The sequence below is a fragment of the Anas platyrhynchos genome, chromosome 1 (genome assembly GCF_047663525.1).
Source record: "Anas platyrhynchos isolate ZD024472 breed Pekin duck chromosome 1, IASCAAS_PekinDuck_T2T, whole genome shotgun sequence".
Classification (NCBI taxonomy): domain Eukaryota; kingdom Metazoa; phylum Chordata; class Aves; order Anseriformes; family Anatidae; genus Anas; species Anas platyrhynchos.
The window spans coordinates 124,185,934-124,209,000 of record NC_092587.1 but is presented as its reverse complement, the minus strand read 5'-3'; the positions used below and the strand labels follow the sequence as shown (position 1 = coordinate 124,209,000).

The following is a 23,067-nucleotide window of genomic DNA, read 5'->3' as shown; positions in this document are numbered from 1 at the left end:
TGATGTAAAACAGTATGTATTAATTAAATGTGCAAAATAGAGTTTATAAGGAATTAAATTTCACTTAAAAATGAAGAAATAAAATATTACAGGCTATGATATGCTTACAATACATATGAAAACAGGTTATACACACCACAAACAACTGCAAGTTAGATTTGTGTGCTACCCCACCCCTCCCCTCTGATATGTATTTGGAAGAGTATTTCCCGCTTCTTAAAACTTTAGCTTTACCTGTAAATACTTTATCCGTGCTGCAAGTGCAGAGGTATTACTACAATTTTTGCTCCTAGTTGCATTTAAGTAGCATTTAATGGCATCCTGAGGCTGGTTGCAGGACTCATAGAGTGTGCCTAGGTCCATCCAGGCTGCAGCATGGCCATGGTCCAATTGTACAGCACAGATATAGGCCTGTAAAGCATCCATAGGCTGATTTTGCTGTTGATACAGCACACTGAATAGAAAGATTAGTGAAGTTGAGAATTAATAACAAAGTCAAAATACAATGAAATATACATATCCACCCCACAGCCCTTAATAAACTTTGCTGGTATATAAAGCACAGCAATAAGCATAAACAACGTATTTACAAAATCTTAACATGCAAAGCTCATACACAAAGCATATTCATTATTTTTAAAAATTGAGAAAGCAAATATAAATGTAATATTTAAACTTCAGATCAGACAAATCTGATGACAAAGGTAGAAATAAAAAAGCTTTATGGTCCACTTGAGAGCACAAAGGAGTTAAAAAGCTGGTTTTCTTCATTTATATATATGCATTAGCATTGAATTTCACTGTATTACCCTGTTTCATTCTTACCCTATAGAACACCATGTATCTGCACTTGCTTCTGATTTATCAATAGATTGCCTATAAGATATAAAGGCATCCTGAACTTTCCCAATACTTGAATAGCACCTGGGAGAAGAAAAAAAGAACTTTGGTAATATTTAAAGAAGTTAATCAGTGAGGATGGCTTACCAAGACTGGTCTGATAAATGTTAAATCATGCAAATACATACTCATCTAGATGAATCCAAACATTTGCTGTTTCTCAATGCTGGGCACAAGCAGACTCAAATTTCATTGTCAACATACATTACAAACTGTTAATTTGAGAAGTACACCAAGAGCTGTTTAAACCCTAGCTTGCTACATTCATAAGGAAAGCAGAAGTCATATTACAGTTTGAAGAGCTACATTTGTTTTGTTTACAGTATCTCAGTGGTCAATAGGGAAAATATTTATCTACAGATAGCATTTTAAAGAAACAATTACACTACCTATTTCATGAAACTTATCGTAATAAAATATCATCTTCTACAAGGAGTGTTTCATGATCATTAAGAGATAATGACTAATTCAATCAAGATGGTCCTTGACTGCCTTGGAAATTTCTTATATGCATTTCTCATATTTCAGTAAGATTTCAAGTAATGAACAACATACCAGTTTTACCACATAGGGAGTCCAAGACATTCTCTAAAAAACCCTTGCTTGTCTGGATTTTTTTTTGTGTTTTCTTACTTGAATATTAGCTATATACTACAACTTCACAGGTATTCTGGCATTTTAGCAGAAATATCAGGTCTTGAAAGAGAACTACCATTATACCACAGGGAATAATACCTACCTTTTAAAAATGAAAACCTTCAAATAAATAAAATATTAAAAATGCGTATGCGTTTACTAGGTTTGTTTGCAATAGCTCTTATTCCTCATAAAGTTTGTGGTAAGTTTCCTTCTTGGAAAAAGAACTCACAGCTTTCAAAGCAGATAAATAACAAGAAAACATTTATTCTAGTAAAAAATAATATCGAAGCAAACCAGTACAGGTGAAGATCCATCAAACATGCTACACTTTGGTGTATTCTGTATATTATCAAGGCTCAGTAGAAAATGCTCTAATACCTAGTGGTACTTGGTCTAAAAAGACACATTAAATCTCAACACAATGTTTCAGAAGATCATGTTTATCGCAGTCTAACCCAAGTTCCAATAGGCATGTTGAAATCTGTCTGATTAACAGATACACAAAGACTCCAATTAGGGTAACACTAACATTAAGCACCCAACAAACCTTAAAAAAAGGTGGTGTGATTTTTATTTCTTTTTTGGGGGGGGGAGGGAGGGACAGGGGAGGAAGGAGTGGATTAGATTGGGGTGGAGGTTTATTTTTTGCAAGTTATCTAGGAAGCTAGCCTTAAATCAACATGCTACCCAGTTTGGTGGAAGGCCAGAAGAGGAAGAAATAACACAAGGGAATACACAGGGAGAGAGAAAAAGAGGAAGAGCAAATGCACAGACAGACCAGCTCTGTAACCTTATCACTCTCCTTTTCTCCTGCCAGCGTATGGATTGGAAGAATGAGGCACAAACATTTCAGTGTAGAGTGTAAGGGACACTTCCACTAGGTTTTCTCTTCCCCCTTTTCCTCCATTCCTCACCCTCATTTGTATGGTCCTAGGTTTCACTCCAACCACATTAAAGCCGAAGCACAGCAAGACCACAGCAGCTGCCCACGATACTCCACAGAGCCCTGGCTCTGCCCTGCTTCTGTGTAAGAAATCAGCTAGCTCTAGCCACGTGGAATGGGACTTCAGAGGAAAAAAAGAAATAACAGGATTTTAAGCCAGCAGATGACAAGATGAGCCAGACAATCCCTGGCTAGTTTTCCCTTTTCTCCCCACTCCAACCTGCCCTTCACGCTCACTCCCTGTGCTCTTCCCTTAGCCTGCAGACTGCTGGGTTAAAAGCCCTGTCCTAAAGGACCAGCTGCAGGAACATAACTAGGGTGACAGAAACAACAGTGTGTTCTAGTTGTGTTTGACAAGAACCTCCAAGAAAGTGAGCTGGAAAATACTGAGGTTTCTATGTAACGTATTTCTCAACAGAACTGACCCATGCACATGTGGACTTAAACTGTCCTCAATGCTTTCAAGCTTATAGAAAGCAAGTTGGATTGTTATTCTCCAAAACCCAAATATTCCAAGAGTTGTTGCTAGCATGTTCATAAAGCACCTCATTTTCTTTAAAAGGAGACCAAGAAGAGTCATCAAGTCGATACGATTTACATCTTGAAGTGAGTTAATTTTAAGTGAAAAATGCTGTGCACAAGTAGAGATGAACACAATACGTAAGTAGAAATTAAAATAGATCCACCTGAGCTATCCTGGTCTAATATTTAGTTGTAATCTATTCTGTTTGCAGATGAATAGACATCTGAGAAAAGTATCTATATTTTAGTTTTGAAATTGTTGAGACCAGAAGGGGGATTTTGACAAAAAAATAAACAGGAATAATCAGAAAAGTAAAAACAAGCAGGGGAGACTGACATTAATGTAAACTGAATAACTACAAAAAAAGCAGGACCACTTAGGTAATATAATTAATTTCAACTTCTAATCTATATTCATCCCAAGTATGTCAGCAGCTTGTCTTTCTATATACTTTCCAGAAAATTAGGCTTTAGTAGATACATACATCTTTTCCCTTCATTTTTCATCCAAAGCTGCCAAGGACAACATAAAAGATATCTCCTAATAATCAGTATCCTCAAAGAAGCTACAAATACAGTTAGGAGTGTCTATAAAGTCATCTCTCACCTTCCAAGGAAATACCAGGATTGACCAGAATTTGGATCCGCTTCTAGAGATTTCTGGAGATATTGTATAGCATAACTTTCCTTGGTTGCCTTGTCTCCAAGCTGATCCACGGTGTGATGCATCCAGCCTACAGAAAGAATCCATAAATGGCAGAAGTGAAATTCTCCAAGACTATTTAATGCTTTGGCACAGCAGGATATTGACAGCTTTAGTTCCTCTTTAAAAATAGGAATATGAAACAATGCTATTGCTTACATACACTATTATGAATGAAATTTTAAAATTTACTTTTTATGTTCTATACTAAAATTACAGGATGAAAGGACCTAGAGCGAAAATTACTTTCAGGTGGTTTTAAAACGTTTTTGTTTAAAGCATTTTCTACAAGGTTAGAAGCTTAACTATTAACCACTCAATCTTCCTCTATAAAAAGTTAACTTGAAAATGTTAACTCCTCTCTTCTCTGAACAGAGGCACCTTTCCTGTTGTGAAAAATGCGTTACAGGGAGAATGGTGGTATATCTATTATCTGTATATTATTTTCAGCTTAACCTTTCCTTCTAAATGCTGATATTCATCCTATATTTGCACTATTCCCCAACTGAACATCTGTAAGAAATGCTGTATCTCCTCTTAAATTTTTCATATGTTATCATCTCATTGCTGTAACATCCTTTCCTTTTACCTTGGCAAACAGAATCACCTCTCATCTGCAAACCAAATCCTGCTAAAAAGATAATTTTATTTTCTCACGTGACCACACAATATCCTTCCATATCCTTCCCTTTTTTACTTACATTAGATAAATTATTTATCTCCACTTTAATAGCCTTCAACAATCTGTGCCCCCAAAACATCTTTTACATGCTATTAAGGTACATCTCTGCTCTAGCAATGATGTAAGACTTGGTTACCATTTAAAATAAAGCATCTTTATCATCTACTTAAGCTTCTTCCTATCTGCCACTGCGCTTCAATGGAATCCCCTTTAAGCAGTCACAAAGTTATCCCACTGCTGTTAGTATCATGAGTACAAGGAAATCCTTTGTAACAGGCTGCTGACTTGCTGAAGTCTCAACCAACCACACTAGTCAATAATGTCTTGCCGTTTGCTTAACCTCCATATATTTGTCTTAGTAACCCATTGCTTTTTGCTTAACATTTGTAAACTCTAAGGTATGACAACAGACTGTCCCTATGTTTCTATAGTACCCTGCTTAAAAATGACCCTTTGTGAAATACTTTATCAGTTCAGGCAAACCTTGGCTATTTTATGAAAGTTTTAGCTACAAACATTTGTACACACATGCACTGAATGTCCATTTAAAACCCCTATCCACTAAGCTTTAGCACCCTAAGCTTATCCTTCATTATACTGCCTAACTACATAAACATAATATCATTTAAAGGATCAGAGTCTGCCTGCCTCATCTGAAATGCAAGATGAAGTAAGCAAGGCTGAGAACTGAACTAATGAGTATTTGCAGCCTTACTTCACTCTCTGACATCAGACTACACCTTAAATACCTTATTCCACTTCTATATGTTTTATATATGTATTTTTTTTTTCAATTGCATGGGCTTATAGCTGATCAACAGTCACAGCGACACTTTTGCAAATGGAAGGCAAACTTCCAAGCTTTAAAAAATAGGCAATCTAGGAGAAAATTTTATCTGCTGAACAACGTTTGCTCGAGGTGTTTTAAGAAGTTTCCAAGTCTCCACTTGGAAACCGTGGTCAGGAGGTTAAGTTTGAATATTTCATGGACTGCAAGAAATACCAGGTTAGAAGTCAAGCGGTTACAGTGCTGACAGAAGAGCGTTTTATCTTGTCTGGAGATGGATCAAGTCAAAACATTGCCCGTCAGGGAAAAAAAAAAATAATAAAAAAAAGCAGACATTTTTGCAGAGACACATAATATATGCAACATTTTTTCATGGACTTCATAAACAAACCACAATTTTTATGCAAATCCCAGGTCAGTGAAGTTGTTAAGCATATAGCAAATCTTTATGCTTTAAGAAAAAAGGTTTATGTAAGGGTGGCAATCTGAATGCACCTGCGCAATTGTATAGTAAGGATAAAATGTATTGTGTGAAGTGGTAGGCAAAGCCCGAGTGAGATAAAGGTAATAAATAGCTCAGGAAGCCTAAACGTGGGTAAAACAGACATTAAATATTTTCCCAAATCTTCCCAAGTGTTGTCTGGTGATGCCTATTTTATGCTTAATCTGAACCTGGCCGGACTGCGAGATAACATGCTGTATCGTCAGATCTTTGCTGGGGTTCACTGATAAGAAACAAGAATCTACTTCCAGGAGACAGAAACGAGAACTAGCAAAGCCTATCTAGTTTCACTGCTGAACCAAGTGTTGCTTCCTGATTTTATCTGCCTACCTGAGGAGAGGTGAAAAAAGCAGAAGGCAAGAGAGGGAGAACAAAGTTTTCTACTAGAACGGCACAGGTAAAAAAAACTGGATCTCTCTTTTCCTCATGCATAAAATGGAAGAACATACAGAAAGATGGCAATCTAAAAACCCTGATAAACTGATCCAGCTTCTCCTTTGCAAGACCTAATTCAAATTGTCAACTAGAATAGTAAATACTCTTCTACTTCTGGGACCTTTTCAACATTACAATCAAAAATGCTGATTTTGTCCACGTTCCAGGCTCGTTTTCAGGAGTTTACAATGTAATTTGTAACAAATCACCATGTTTCCTCTGCAAGAGCATGTTCCAGCCTGGCTCATGCTTCAGTTGGTTTTACGCCTATCAATCATTCTCGTGCTGAACTTACAGCAATTGCTTTTTTCCCTGAAAAACATCATCTCAGACTCCGAAGAGATGAGCCTCTTCCCTATTTTACTATCTCACAATGGCTCATCCAATTATACAGACACCTCCTAGGAATGCCCCCAGACAAAAGTCCTTGGGAGGGTGCTTTGGGAAAAAGCAGATGCTTACATTGTTCCTACACTCCTCCTTATGCAACTGTTAATTACAATTGGAGAAAGAATACTGGGACAGATTTGATCTTCAGTCTCATCTGGTACGGCTGTCCTTATTTAATGTAATTTTAGGCAAAGTGGTGAAACGAATTATTGTCTGGAAAGCAAATGAATTGTGGTAAAAAAGAAGAAACAAACTGTTCTTATCCAACTGCACAGATCTTCCTGTTACATCTATCGGAACTAATTAGCACGCATCAGCTCAAACACATACATAATTCCTTGAGAATCACAAGCTTCTCTTCCACAATGACCTGTTTTGGAGACCAGCAACAGGAGCAAAGTTTTTAATAATTCTCCCAAACAACACCCGAACTTCCCTAGATTTCAACTCTTGCTCAATAAACATTAACTAGCCAAGGAAAATAAACAAAAGGTATTTTCATGCCAAAATAATTTTTCTGTTTGAGTAAAAAAAAAAAGTTAAATATAGAAATCCAAATACATTTGGATTGTTTTTTGCCCGTAGCATTCTGGCAGATGGCAGGTATTTTCTATTATTTTTTCTAAGCAGCACTGTACCACCCAGACCATGCTTCCTTAGGAGGTGTTTTATTATCAGTTGCTAGAACCCAGATCTGTGATAAACACCACACTGATAAACAGGACTATTAGCAGCAAAGAGAAAAAGAAACAGTATTGTTCCTTGAATGTTCTGGTTAAAACCACTCTGTCCCTTCCTCCACATAGAAGCTACCCCCACTATCACAACCAGGTGCCCTGTGCTGATTGAACAGGGGAAGTGAATCCAGTTTTTAGACAGCACTGCTCTGATTAATAGCACGGAGACCTGCGGTATGATTTCATGAATACAACCATGCCTTTGCTTCTGGTCTAGCAACGTGGCAAACAGGGTTGCAAAAGCATTGGTCAAGCTATTTTGGGCAGTCTATCTCTTGTTGATTTTATGCGTAGCTGTTCTGGATGAACCTGTTGACAATTTATACTAGGTGGGGTAGTACCACGTTAAAGAAAAAAAAAATTCAAAAATAAAAAAATTAAAGGGGATACTTAAATGTAAGGAATGCTGTCACGTGACAAGAAGATCAGCATCGAGATTCCAGCTGTTTCATTTGTGATTTCACATAGAAAAATCAAAAGCTAAACGAATTAGCCCACTCCAAATACATACACAACCAGCATTACAAGAAAAAAAAATATTATTGTAGCCATAACTTAGTACTGAGTACTGATTTGAATTAAAAAACCACTGTGTGAAGGAAAAAAAATAGAAAGAAAAAAGAGATGGGCATAAGCAGGCTAAATTAATATTTGGAATAATAAATTAGATGAGGAACATGGAGAAAGTGAATGAAGAATTTGCACTGGATTGAATAATTTTAACAAAATATTCTGGAAATACTTTTAGAAGGCATATAGAGCAAATGTAATTTATTCTACCCATCCATTACAAGTTTTTGTCTACAAATGATTTATCAGCTTTCTATAAATATGGGAGATGACAAATTTTAAAAGGTAGTGTTTTTTCACTTTTTTGGTAGCTTCTGTTATGGAATCTGATGATAAAATTTTAGTTAGAAGAGCATGGTTTTTATTAAACACTAATAATTATGAAGAAAGAAAAGGGAAATTTTTCATCTGCAGTGTTCTCCTATTCTGCAGCAGAAAAGAGTATTTTGGTTTACTGCCCTTAACATGGCTGTTCAAGGGATGTTCCCCAAGGCAGAATTCAGAATTCAAAGAATACAGAATTCTAACTACTGTACTCTTGGCTCTGAAAGATCACCTCCTCATTGCCCAAAACCTGTAGCACAGATACTGCAGCAAGTCTAAGAGCTTTTTAATTTTGTAAGTTTAATTAAAATATTTCCCTTCTCTCTTATTTTGTTAATTATCTACTGTTATGTTTTCTATTTTGGGTGAAAAACTCACGTATGATACTCAGTGTTTAAGACTCACTTTGGAAATGGAGCCTTAAAACACTATTGCTGAATGCAAAGATAGAAAAAACAAACACAGGAAAATAAAAGTTGATTTTACATACCTAACTGCTGTAAGACAGTTGCTTTTACTTGTGCAGGAAGGTTTTCGATCTGCAAAAGTTGTTCATAAGCTTCCTTTGCAGAGTGATACTTTCTCTGCAAAAGGAAAAAAGTAAATTGATTAATCATAAAGCTTACAATAGATCACCAATAGCAACGATTTCACAGCACTGACAGCACACAAACACATTGACAAAAAAAATCTAGAACTTTTTTCTGCATACAGTGCATATGAAAGCTTTCCTGAGTGACGTATATATATGTTAAGAGAATAACTTCCATGAAGTATAGTATTTAATATAAATTAAATATTTAAAATATTCAAGGGAATATTGTAAATTATTAAATTTGGTCAGCTCCTCATACATGCATTATTCTTCTTATACTAAAATGAACATACTGCTTTTTAAGGGGAATGCTTGATTGTGAGTCTACATCTGAAAAAAGAACCTACACAAATTACTCCCAGGAAATTCGTAACAGAAATGAAGATCATCAGTAACTGGTGGCTGGTATAATTTTGCATCTCCCTTCTCTGTGCTATATTTGAACTGCCTTTTCAATCTATTTGTTGTATGGTAAGAGTCCCACCATATGTAGAATTAAAATATATCCACAGATTATGCCTAGAGAATGACAGCATGCACTCTTATTATTTGCCATATAGTTTGGACGTGCTTAAAGCATGGAAACGTTCAATTCTCAACTCCCTATATAAACAGGACTTGAAACAGAAAACACATTTCCTAGGTTAGAATCATGGTCTTTATTAACTTCTGGAACAGTATAAACTGCTTTGTGCACATTAAAGGTTAAGAATTCTTGATTTTTATTTTCTATCTTTTGGTAAGCGCCCACATCTGCTTATCTTCATGTTACCTTAACAATAACTTGTTTAAAGTGAACTTATTCTAAATGAACTTATTCTAAATTCTTCTGTTCCTCCTCTCCCACAAAAGTCTAGAAGGTATAAAGTTGAAGTCTGTTAGAACCGGTAATTTATTTTTTAAGTTTCTAAAAATTCTACACTATACATATATATGTGTATTTAAAAAATAAAAATAAAAATATACTTTCAAATAATTTAACATTGGACCTCATTCTGGCAAACAAATGAAGAGCATATGAAAATAAACAGGGCCAACTAAATACAAATCATTCTGACTTAATTAACATTTTTTTTTTTATATGCAAAGAGAACACAGTACTGACTATTGGTGTTTTAAAAGGGACAACTGATAAGAAAATAGACAACCTTGTTGTTTTTAAAACCTTAATCTAGTCAGGAAGAAAAATTAAAGCAGCAATTACATACTTTCAAATGGAACAAGGGGAAGTTGGTAGAAAAGGTTTTTAATTGGTGTTCATGAAATGCAGACAACTGGTAAGAAAACAAATAATATAAATAAATAAAATATCCATGGCTAGCAAAATAAAAACAATCAGGAAAAAATTTTAAATTTAGCATTGGGAACAAAATTTGTAGTTAATGACTATGAAGGATAGGCAAATGAACAGACGTTCACCATACAGCATGACAGCAGGGTCAGCAATCTGGATGTAAAACAGAGTATCTAGTAAAACTAGGATCTCCACTTGGAAAAAGATGTTTGCATACTTGCAAGGATGTAGAAAGATCTAATAGCATGTTTTCCAAGTCTAGAATAATTTTTACTTTTGTTATTTGTTGTATTATTTACCTTTTAGAAATCTGTTTACATATATACCTTCAAACGTTACTGAAAACTGTCATAATTTGCTTTTATTCAGATATTTTAATTCCAAAGATTAGAGTATACATCCTTGATATTTGGCTGCATCACCAATAGTCTTAGAAATGGGGGTTGGGAGTTAAGCATCATCATCATCATTTTTCTTTAGGAACTGTAGGAGCTAGTACCCTGGAGGGACTCACTGCCAGAGATCAAGTTGTAGAAACTAACATTAAACACCAAGAAAAAACATGGCTATTTCTTATCAGCACCAGGCTGTTCTCTTGTTCAGAATGAATCCACTTTCTGATCGAGCATCAGAGAGGAGCTCATTTTCAAATATATGACAGGGTTCACAGAGAATTGTAGCACTATGTCCTTTAGAAGATATCAAATATCCAGCCTCACTCCAAAAACACCTCTTCACTGTGCCAAAGGTAATATTCAGAACCACGTCAAGACCCCTCATGGTACCAAGTTTCTCAAATTCCAGAAAAGAAGACGCCCCTCAAGGAGAACTCTGAGGCAAACCAAGTCTAACAGCAGTATGCACTGAAACTTTTTGGCTCTGACTTGCATTACAAGTTCCCGTTGCATACAAATGCCAGACAGAAAACTTAGCTTGAGCATTTGTAACATTGGTCACACTATTATAAGGCACCTGGCATGGCAACCTGAGATTTTCTACTTTCTGCTTTATTCTGCCAGATCAAAAGAACTAGCGTGTGGGGGATGCTTTGTTATATAAACTTGTCAGATGTGCTCCAATGCTCAAAATGAAATCTGGCTGGTGGCCAAATAAAAAGTCTTTCTAATGCTTTACAGAGCCACAACAGTCCAGGAAGTTTCTTAATAGTTGTTTGGGATGGGGGATTTGGGTTATTTAGCTTTCCAAATTCATATATTCTACTGCACCGAAAGAGCTCAGAAGAAAATACCTCGTTCAAATCTACCACTTTCATTTATAAATAAATACCTACTTAAAGGCATTTTTCACCGTGCCATCAAAAGACAGCACTTACTTTATCAAGCTACTTTTCAACAGACTGAAAATGTAGAATTTGTCTGTCATCCGTTTTATTTACAACAGTTTTTGTTTTCATGTCACACCTCTTCCTCAGTCATATTATACCTATAAACATGATAAGAGAGTATACAATCTACAGTCATATGACTAGTCAGCCAGGTTACAAATATACAATAGCTGTTTCAGTAGCTGCTTCGTTTTAATTTATTTATATCCTGGAAGCTCAGTGAGTGCTTGGTAATTTCCCAAAAGATCCATCTAAAAAACTCTGCGGTGGGATTCGACACAGAATTAATAACACAGCTTTATGTGCTATTGTCCTCGGATCTCACATGCTCCTGTCACATGTGTCTAGTTAAATTCAAAAATTTCATGTCAAATATACTTAAAAGGCACCTGGGTATCTGCTTAGACTTTACCATGTGTGAATGCAAGAACAATATAAATATATATGAAATGAGAAACTATGTTGTTTTTTTTTACATTTATATGCAATGTATCTATTTAAAAAATAAAATAAAAAACACGCATTACCATGTTAGCCAAAGTTACATTTTGTTTTTGTACCCCACTTAGGAGACTAGTGAATGTATGTTTAATAAAATAGCTACTTCACTTTAGCATGAGTCCTCATGCATGGTATTTTCAACTTAACAGAAGTAAATAAAGTTTATTCTGCGACTGAAGACTTGAGCCTAACTTCAATTCACAAAAGCACCTATAATCAGCTGGAGTCCACAAACTGATTATATCACGTAGTTAGAAACTTCATAACTCATTATAAAAAAGAGCTTAAAGCTTACCTGAATTTCATATAAGTGGGCGATGTGAAACTGAACTGTAAGAGGGAGAAATCAAAATTATTAGTCATAATGAATGACATTAGAATTACATTTTTTTTCAATTGAGAGAGAAACATGTTTCAAATTTACCAATGCAAAACCAAGGCTAACTACATTTTGAAAATATAACAGTATGTAAACACTGATATTTCACATTTAATAAAACAGAACTGACAGAAAACAAATGTGTATTCGAGCAAAGCACCAAGACTGCAAACATAGTGCAGAAAGGCAGTCCATGGATTTTATTTGTATTGTGAAATGCTGAGTCCATTAACCTTTCAGTGAAGTTAGCAATAAAATCTCTTTAAGCAGAGATGCACAATGACATAATATAGGTAATGTTTGCTGTACATAACCAAGTTAGAAACAAATAAGAAAATATCTGTGTTTAAGCTAAGGTCAGCTCATTTCAATTGCACAGAATTCTTTCTCAGAGCTACAGAACAGTGTAACACAGAGGTTACAGGTAATTTGGGGCTCCAGGTTTTCTCCCTGGGTCACAAGGGAGGGAAGAAGATCCCTCTGTACACTGTGTTGTCCTTCACCATAAAAGAAGGCACCCTACTGCATTTGAGAAACCAGATCATAATGAAATGTATCATCTAAAATTGTAATCAATTTTTAATAAACTTGTTGTGTTCTTTGCTAAAGGGCACATAACACCCCCATTTACGTTCACCGTATCATCAAACTTCATTCTGCACTGGTGAAAGAGAAACCTCTGCTTTTGTTTTAGGGAGTTCATTACCTAAAAAATAATCTTCTTTCTTCCCCCCCCATAGCAAAACCTTTTCAGTGCAAATCTACAAAAGAAAGCCGTACCTTGCAGGGGGAAAAAAAACATAAAGGTGTCACATTAGCGACAGCCTAAATAAAAAGATACGCTGGGTATTTAAACACTTCTGCTTGGAAGACAGTCGCTGTACTGCTGTTACTGACACAGCCCTCTATAGAAATAGAAGGGACGGGATTAGGGCGATCTGAAGCATTTATGTGACAGTACCTGATACCTTTCCACTAAGTGGTACTGAAGAACCTGACAAATTATCTCTCGTTCCTCTTCTCTCTCTTCCTCTGTGCTTGCCAGGCCCAAAACCATGGGACAAAGCAGCCCTTATGTGGGGCCGTACCTCTACATAAATCTGGGGGCAGAGGAGGAAGGTGGGGGAAGGCTGAGGAAAGCCTTACAAATATTCAGAGATACAGTGAAAACTAACTAGGTCGGTGAGAAACAGTAAGAAAGAGCATGAAATAAAATAAGGAATGATATGGCTGGTAGAAAACAATAAGAACCTACTGACCTAGTAAGAATTCCACAAATAATTTTACAAAATTATCTGTGCCTGCTCCTGATAAGTGACATACTTCGCAGAGGACTTTGTAGTGCAGCTGGCGCTTGATACCGAAGCGGCCAGCAGTTTCACCCGTGTGAACAAAACCCCTTTCATTACCCTTGCTGACAGAATATTCAGAATTTGAATTAAGAAATAGAAAAATGTTTTTAATTATTTTATCTAATGCTTCTAAACTTACTCTTAGGAGGCAATTCAAACTCAACACCAAGTGCAGCATGAAGGTACCTTAAAAACTGTCTGGCTTTTAATTCTTACGGACTCCAAAGCACACAAGAACATACATTTATTCCTGCATACAATTCCACTAATTAGGGATAAATATCTCCAGTATGCTCTGTAACAGCCTACAGAATGTACAACAGTATGATAGATTATACCACATTAAAAGATTATCATGTTCCAGCACCAACTGATATATAGTGGCATCTAATAGACCAAATAAATTATGATTTTCTGATTTTTCTTCAACAGCATAAAACTGATGTTGAACATGAGATTTATAAATTTTAAGGACATTAAAGTGATTGCTGAAAAACGAAACTACCAAGATGCCATGAAGTTTGAAATGATGACTATTAAATATGAGCCATGGCACACACATTACATTTATAAATAAATAAATGAACTAACAGTCAAATAGCAAGTTGCCTCCAGAACTCAAGGCATCAGACCAGTTAATATGGTAAAAGTCTCAATTTTTACTTATTCCATTTACTAAAATAATCACAGTTCCACTGGAGTATCTGTCTCCATTCACAACAGCAAGTATTGTAGTCTTCCTCTCTATTTTCTGTCTTTTGATTTTGTGTGTTTTTTTTTTCCACTAAAAACTGATACAATTGTGAACATATATAAGACTTTTTTTTTTTTTTAAATCTGAAACAAAATTAATGTAAATACTTAAAAGTTACTTACTTTCAGCGTTAGACAAAGTGCAGGGATTGCAGTCAATCAAAGCTAACTGAAAATGCTGAAAAAAACAAGGATGATTTGATTTTCAAACAACGTAATTCTAGTACTTTTGCAAATTACTAAGAATAAATCAAACTGATACTTGAAAATAAATACCATATTTTACCAAATGGTTTAAAGAAAACAATTTCCGATTTCTGTTCAACTGTGTTTACTAGACGAAAGTAAAATTTTTGTTGTAAACATGTAGCAATGCTTCTAGCAATGCAAGTTTGCAAAAGACATCTTCACAAAATAATTAGAACAGACAGCATCTGGAACAATGACTGCATCAAATGAATGGTCAAAATTGGAAAATCAAGTTTTCCTCGGAATGCACAATTGAGAATGAAGTTACACTACTAGCTCATAGCCTCATGAAGATCAACATCCAAGCTACAAATTTGTTTATCTAGAAAAACAGAGTATTTTTATGCAAATGAGTGGTTTTGTTTCTCTTTTTCTTTTTTTTAAAACATTTTCTTTTGTCAAACCACACTTAAAATGAGTACCTCTACATTAAAACATGAATTCAATAGCAGTTAGTAAGTTCTTATGCCCTCTCCCCACCAGGTTAACTTCAGTTAAACACTAAAGCTTGTTTATTTTTAACCATTTTTCCTCAAGAACCATGAAAAATTTTGGGAACACCTTTGTGTTCTCACATTCTGAGATAAGCATTTCACTCATCTGGAAAGAAGACAACGCAAAAAAAAAAGAGAAAAAGGCTATCTGCAAGAAAGCCTGGATGTGACCAATAATTTCATAAGTGTCATGCCAGCTTAGAGATCACTACTTACAGTTTGAAAAGTAACCAAGTGTGTTAAAATGAATAGACGAGGCATACAAACTCAAGTGCCCATTCCCTTTTCTACAAACTTCACAGAAAATTCCTACATGCAGCAGAGAATTTGGATGAATACATCCACCCACCAGAGAGTAAGGCCTAGGAATACAGGAACCTAAGAGACAGCATGTAAAATACTACAGTTGACACAGTTATCTGCAAAGTACAATATTGGATGGCTTGAATGCACAAAACGTTACTGATACTTCAGAATATTTTAGCCACTTAGCACAAAATTGACAGCCACTGTTCAGGATGCCATATGAGGAGGCATCAGAAGCTTATTAGTGTAAGTAGGAAGAAAAAAATAAATAATTCATTGACAATTGATGTATATGCAATTTGCTTTTTCCATACTGTCGTACTCCAAGCATCTAGGTAACTTTCCTCCTGCTCCTAATAATACCTTGTGTATAATGTCTAGATAATGTACATCTCAAAGATTTACAAGAGTTTAACAGAACACCAAACAAAAACATTTTAACAGAAAAAAATATTAGAAAATTAATGTATTATCCATAGCACAGTATAAGAAAAGAACACCCTCATTAGCAGAGGCATACAGTAGCACAGCTTACCTCCTCACTGACTTACATCAACACCATTTGTAATACATAGCAGCTTTTAGAAAATGAAACAAACTCAAGTTGATTAACCCAAATTTACAATTTTTAATGACAACTTCAGCAACATCATTCCCAAAACAGGGTACAGAAAACAATGAACTCACGTATACATTACTTGTAAAATAGCTTTTTAACCTTAGCACAAACATTAAGTAATAGCTTATTAATACTAAATACCAGCTTATTTCTCTGATTTGCCTGATCCTTTTTCTAGTGTTCAGCAGTCACAGAGAACTTAAAATCTCCCCTCACATTGCAATGCTACTTGTGTGCCTCTGAGACATCCTTTAGTCTGTTACCATAGTGATTCTACTAAGCAGGCAAGTTAAAAAAAAAAAAAAAAAGACTAAATAAAAATAAGATGCTCTACATTATATCGCATTTTTCCTAACCAAAAAAAGAAAGAAAAAAAAAAAGGAGGGGAAAGCAAAAAGGAACAGACCTGTATACTTTGGCCTGTACATTGAGTATACTGATTGAAATGATTCAAAATCCATTTTGCACAGACGTGTAAGCTTACGCTGTCATTAACAATTAATATGAAAAGATAAAGCAGAAAGGAACAGATTTGTTCTCACCTAGCAATGCTATTATAAAAATCCGCAGATGTAAAGAGAAGCGATTGACAATTGTTCTGCAGCAGCTTTGCAGAAAGGTTATTGCAGTGAGGCTCACCGAGAGAAAGCAGGCAACCATACAAGAAAATCTAACCATTTTAATATTTAAATATGCCAGAAATATCAGTGCTGTACAGTAAAAAGCAGGAGTACACTCACCAATGCCTTCTAAAAATTTAAATTCCTACTCATACCACACTGTCTTTCCCATTTCAAAATCCACATCATGGAAATTTTCTTAATGTAGCAGATTTCTGCTAGAACTGTTTACAAAGCCACAAAGAATAAGGAAATGGATAATCTGAAGCAGGTAACTACAGAAAAACAAACCACTTGCCCTAAACAATTCTTGCAAAGCAACACACAGACAGCCCAGAACCTTTCAAACCAAGAACCTTTGAAATGCACAGACACAAGCAAACCTGCACCTCTTGCTAGATAAATAATCCATAGCTCCGCAGTAAGTAGTCAAAAACAGACAAAAAAAGCATGCACTCCGACACATAAAAACTTATCAGCCAGAAGCAGGTCCACTAATTACAATTACCAGCACCAAAAATTAAAAGAACAGTGATAATTTCCAACTTCCATCTCTGCAACAAACAGAAGCAGCTAGCAAACATCTGCACCTCTCTCAAATATTGCAGTACTGAAGCTGGCTACTGCTGTGTGAAATAGTTATTATGCAGGAGAGGCCGCTGCAGTTCAGAGACGACATACAATACCTCAAGGCAGACAGCAGTCTATAGAAATTCAAATCCTGAGTAAGAGGATTTACCTAGAAGGCAGTGTTCTGAATGTTAAAAAGTAACAGTCTCTCTTCAAGGGCTGCAGCCGAAGTCACAATATACCTTGATTTGTAGCCATCTGTAATTGCACAATTATCTACAGCCTGCTCTGTCTCCTCTCCAGTCCTTGACTTGCTTCTGATTGTGGAAACAATCGCAAAGGTAACCTTTTCAAGGATCAGAAGTACAGCGGACTGCATATAAACATAGCTGATGAAAGTATTAGCTCTAGTAGGAAAATAGAAGTAAACTGACATGAATTTAAGCAGCTTAATATGTTTTCAGTACTAGAATTAAACACCAGTCCTCTTAGCACCCTAGCTCTTCGCAGTTTTACAGGCAAGTGCCCCTACTCTTTTTTGGCCTTTCATTAGAAAATGACCAATGCAGGAAGACCCATTTTCCTCTTTTTACAAGATTTTTAATAATACTTCTGTCTACATCGAAGTCCCAGACTTCAGAACGGTGATTCTCAACCCTGCTGCTCTGTAGGAGGGCATTAAGAAGCGCTCAGTAATTCTCCGTTCTGCATTTATTTAGCAAGCACGGTGAGCCATCGTTTGAAACCTGACAGTTCTCCCAGACTTACCATGAGGGCAAGCTCCATCGTGACTCAGTATAACTCTGTCAAGAGATGGCTTTTTCTGCCTATGTGACCTAGGTGTGCTGCTTGTGCTCCTCAGAGCAGCCTTTGTTCAGATAAGTAGGGCACAGAAAGCCTTGCATAAGCCATGGCAGAGCGCCAGGCCTCCATTTGCCAGGCCTGGCCGGGGCCTGGGGAGAAGAGGGTCAGGAGAGGACGAGCTGCGGGCGCAGCTCCTCTGCGTGCTCCCTGCTCTGCTCTCTGGGTCCTGTGAATTCAGAAGGAGCTCGTCTTGAAGGGGAAGGCTTGAATACAACAGGCACACAGTCACTTTTGTCCATCTTTGCTGCATTTTTCACAGAGCTAGAGCTTGAAAGCCTGGAAACATACACAACCACTCACAAACAGAAGGCCCACAGACCAAGCAAGTGTACTGGCACCTACACTCATTATCTTCAATGCTTAACTTTAAAACCAGCTATTTCTCTTCATGTGGTTTGTTCTTTTTTCCCCCCACAGATGATGGAAGATGCCATGTAGCATGTAAATTCAATTTTAGCATTTACTCCTCTTTGTAATCATGACATTTCTAAAGCGCGCCTACAGACCTCTGTTACAGAAAAACTGCAAAATGCCTTAAAAGCCCAAGCAAAACTAAGTACCAGAGAACAAAACAAAGCCTTCTGTAGGCCACATGTTGTGATCTACCATCACAAGCAGTTGTGCTAATAACTCCACTGCAGCTGCATTACAATGACCTGCTGTGTTAAAAACTTCTGTAGTTTTACTTCTGGTATATTTTTCTCCGTCATACACATACACAAACTCCAAAGGCATAGAGAGTAACATAATTCCCAACTGCTGTTTCTAACCACTTCATTTAAGAACAAAATAAAATCTTTTGCCTAATTTCACCCTGCTTTTGACAAAATATTTTAGGTATACTGCTTGAATACCTGGATATCCACCTTATGATAGCCAAAGTCCTTTATTTGTTTTGCTTTTTACCTGTAAATGTTCCTGATCAGTTTCTGCTCCAGTTACAGAGATAAAAGTAGACCTCAGAAACTTAAACTTTTCTTATCTATATGGATTTTGAGTGTTTCATTTTTCTTTAATAATTGAAAGTGAATACATACAGCTTCAAATTAACATGCGTGAGCTAAAAAAAAATGGTTAATCTAGGCATATGTGAAAAATAAGGCTGTAAAATAGCACTTGAAGGCTTTGAAACAAGTTTTCACTTTCATAAATAAACTTTCATTTATTATTGAGAAAAAGACATACCAATATGTCTGTAACAGCTACTTGTTGACATGAAATACCTCCCAATAGCTAAAGATCTTTTTAAAGATATATATAGACATGAAGATTAATAAAGTGATGGTATAAATAGGTACTGAGTATAAATAGGTTCTTTGAGCTGTTCATCTGTCTCAATTTTTTTAATATTTCATGCATATTCAATGTAATTCATGCATACTTCCCAATAAATTCTAATTCTTTAGCAGCCTTTTCCTTACCTAATATATGCAGTATGTCTCTAACTTGCTAACAAATACGAATCTTTAGGAAATAATTATATATACAAAAAATCTATTTGAATTGATCGTTTACGGGCACGACCAAAGAATCAGCCTGCAGCAGAATACCAGAATAGCTGTTTTATCCATAAATAGGGAGGCAAAATTTCTCCAGAGTGATAGACAGGATCCGCATTTCTACTAAAAGGCAGATATTTGAGAACATGAAAAATTTAATTCTCATTATTTTGTGGGTTTTGTCACCGGGCACAGGATGCACCTGCAATATGTTTTAAAATATATATATACATATAAATATATAAAAATGTAAAAATCTCCACAATATACTTTCGTTTGTAAATAACCTGATCATGTTCAGAGTCCCTCCTGACCACCCATTAGAAAACAAAACGCAGAAAACCAGAACCACAGAAGCCCTCCCTAGAACTTACCATTCCCTCAATGGCATAATTCTAATAAATACAAAAAAAAAAAAAAAAAAAAAAAAAAAAACTACATTTTTTTTTTCCTGAAGTAGTCTGTCGGCAAACAAAGGAAATGAACTGAATTTTACAGTCAAAAGTCTTTGGGGATTGTCATTGTAACTCCCCACCAAAAGCACACTATGATACTTCAACACAGCAGAACAGAATGAGCACCAGATGGATGACTGGTTTCTCATAGCTGCAGTTTCCAATGTAACCCAACTATTCAACTAAATAAGATGACAACTTTTTTTCCTCAGCTCTCTTTTATGCGGTCAGTAGTCCCACAGAACATACCTAGCTACACCTGTGTGCTCTACCCACCCCTGTGTTCAGCTTGCCAGCTAGCCAAGAAGCATCAGGCTTCCTGACGCAAAGCGTGGATGGGACAGCTTTATTTTCTGCATCCTGACACACCAGTCCCATACCCAGCCACATAAGGTGCCTCTTCTGCTGACGATGCCAACCAGCTCACCTCATCCTTAGCTTGCAGAGCTCAGACAAATGGTTCTGGGGCAACATGTTCCACAGGCATGTTCCAGAAACTTCTCTTTGAAACCTTTTCATTCAAGCATATTGGCTAGAAATTGGTTAAGATTCAAAAAGTACTCAGGGGAAGAACTGAGACACACGTAAGACAAGATGAGTACATACCGTTATGAAAAAGAAGGCTAAAATTAAAAGAATATATTGAATGAAGAGGAAGACTAGGAGAAAAGCAGGTGACATGCCAGAAATAACACGGCGTGTGCTCAGAAGCTCAAACGCTTTTTCCAACTACACTAACCGTACTAATAAAGAGGTATACTATATTCCTGGCCATCTTGCTTTATTCTCTTTTCAGCTTACCATGGCACCACTGCAGCTAATACAGTCGAAAACAGTACTCCTGGTGGGCTGGGACATGCAGAAAAGCGTGAAAAGGTTAGGAATGTGAGATAAACCTTAACTGTATGCTTCTGCTACAGTCATCAATATTAAAATCTCTCCTGCCTCCCTACGCCCACAAGACAACAGCAGTTGAATTTGGAATTGATTCTATTTTTCTGTTGAATGAGGCAAATTCAGCATTCACGTATCACTTCTGAAGGTAACACTGTCCTACTGCTCTGTGAGGTTATACAAAGACTACTTTCCGTTCAGCCAGAAGGGCAGCTTTTTTTTCCCTTAATGTAATCCTAAAGACCAAGTCATTTCCAACAGCCCCAGTGTTCTTGCCAAAGTTTATGGCAATGGGGTAACACAGCAGTCAAGGGTTCTCAGAGTAATTTGCAAGTCTTAACTGCAGCAATATTAAAAACATGCAAAAGCAGTAATTGATTTTTGAAAAAAAAACACTGAGAGTTGATTTTATGCTTGTTAAACAGCACTCTAGTAATTATCTTGATCATCAACATCTTAAAATAGTAAAAATTAATTTTGTGCTTAAATTGCTTACATAAAATATAGATGATTTATGTTAATGGCCTAAAATTGTGAAAAACATGGAGTATATGACCTTCAGACTCCCATCCTTCCCCCTTTGCCTGGAGACTCTTACTGACAATGACTCATCTGTTGGCAGTGGTTTATTCTTAGCAATTACAGACTTAGCATGAATGTTTAAATACCATCAAAAATATTATGATATTTCAAAGTACATTAACGCAACGTTGGTACAATTTGTGAAATTCAGAACCGTCACAGAAGAATACCAGATGAAAACTTCTCTACTTTCTGCCTCTGTATTGTACAGGAAGCTCAAACCTGACCGTGGATTCTGTTAGACCTCTACAGCCCCAGGAAATGGCCTGTGTTCAAGGCAAGTCCCTAGCAGCCTAGACCCTAAAAACCAGAGCCACCCTTCTGAAATCCTGAATCCTTTCAGCAACAGCTACCCCAAAAAAAAAAGAAAAAAAAAAAGCCAACTGTGTTGTTTCATTACTTTGGGTTACTCATCTTTTGTGTTGTGAAAAGACGAGACACTCAGTCTCGGAGAAAGAGGCAGACATTCTGTGAAAACATCCTTTCGCACTCTTTCATCAACTCTTTCTGATTTTATTCTCCTCATGCTTGCGCATAACCACTGCCACTTCATTTTGTTCTCTTCACTAAGGAAGTATTTTCTGACTTGCTACTCACAAAGCTCTGGCTTAAATCTTAACTCAGGGATCAGCCTGACTGGCTTTTCAAGGAGCTACTGTCCTGTTTACTCCACCTATTCTCCTCCTCCATTTATATATTCTGATGTACACATTGATCTGTTTCAGTCTACAACAAAAAGAATCCATCTCAGGACACTAGATTAAATCCACAGCTCAACTAAACTGAAATCAGCAGAAACTGTTCAAGACCGACTAGATTGCCCCACTGGGTCCTTTCTTTCTTGCTCCTCACTGTTTGTTATCGATTCCCTGCTAAAGATAACAATTTTCACAGCCAAGGAAAAAAAAAAAAACAGAAACTCAAGCTTAGGTGGCTTCAGTTGGTAATTCCAGAGTACAGTTTTGTGTGTTTGTGCATCAGAAGTTATGCATGCAGCTCTCCCTACCCCCTGCCATTCCCACCTCCTCCCATCTACCAGAGCCCCAGTAACTGTGCAACCCCAAGTCGAGGTGGTTCAGACTCTGATCCACCTCAGGTTGCACATGGAAAGACACTGGGCTCAGAGCAGCAGAAGGTGCAGAGCAATGCAATCAGTCAGGGAGGTGGAAAATGAGACATCCTTTTAGCAACAGCCTGCAGCCTTATTGACTTAAGGAAACTATCCTCAGTGCAAATCCACCCTCGTGTTTATTTCTTAATCCCCTTGAAGACCTTCGCTCTGCTTCAGGGTAAGCTGTTTTTGTTGTGTCTATTTGTTTTCCTAAGTGATTTAATCACACTGCACATAAAAACAATGGGATCATGGTCATTTTGCATTGCAAAAAGTTAATTCCTTTCCTATTTTTAAAACAGTTCTTTGGTGTTTTTCTCCCCATCCTGGTTGATGTAATGAAAACTAAAGGTTTGCTATACTTAAAATCCTAATCATCGACCAACTTTTATTTTGAAAAGTGGTTAAAATCACAGTAGAACATTTAGAATGAATTCTCATCATATCTATT

The 23,067-nt window shown here is 36.5% G+C and overlaps 1 protein-coding gene across 21 annotated transcripts in view; it reads right to left on the bottom strand.

Moving 5' to 3' along the window:
* Positions 1 to 23,067, bottom strand: part of KDM6A (lysine demethylase 6A) — a 152,342-nt gene that overhangs the window by 47,226 nt on the left and 82,049 nt on the right. For 11 of the 21 annotated variants that reach the window (XR_011804999.1, XM_072028009.1, XM_072028018.1 and 8 more), the window contains exons 7-13: positions 14,477 to 14,531; positions 12,165 to 12,199; positions 9,938 to 10,003; positions 8,625 to 8,718; positions 3,612 to 3,738; positions 826 to 924; positions 235 to 454 (exon numbers count right to left, since the gene is read on the bottom strand). Coding sequence is in view for 20 of the 21 variants with exons in the window: in XM_072028009.1 (XP_071884110.1) it covers positions 235 to 454; positions 826 to 924; positions 3,612 to 3,738; positions 8,625 to 8,718; positions 9,938 to 10,003; positions 12,165 to 12,199; positions 14,477 to 14,531 (696 nt within the window). In the remaining variant the exon portion in view is untranslated. The remainder of the gene's footprint in view (positions 1 to 234; positions 455 to 825; positions 925 to 3,611; positions 3,739 to 8,624; positions 8,719 to 9,937; positions 10,004 to 12,164; positions 12,200 to 14,476; positions 14,532 to 23,067) is intronic. The other 10 variants (XM_072028029.1, XM_072028061.1, XM_072028065.1 and 7 more) reach the window with 1 other exon arrangement.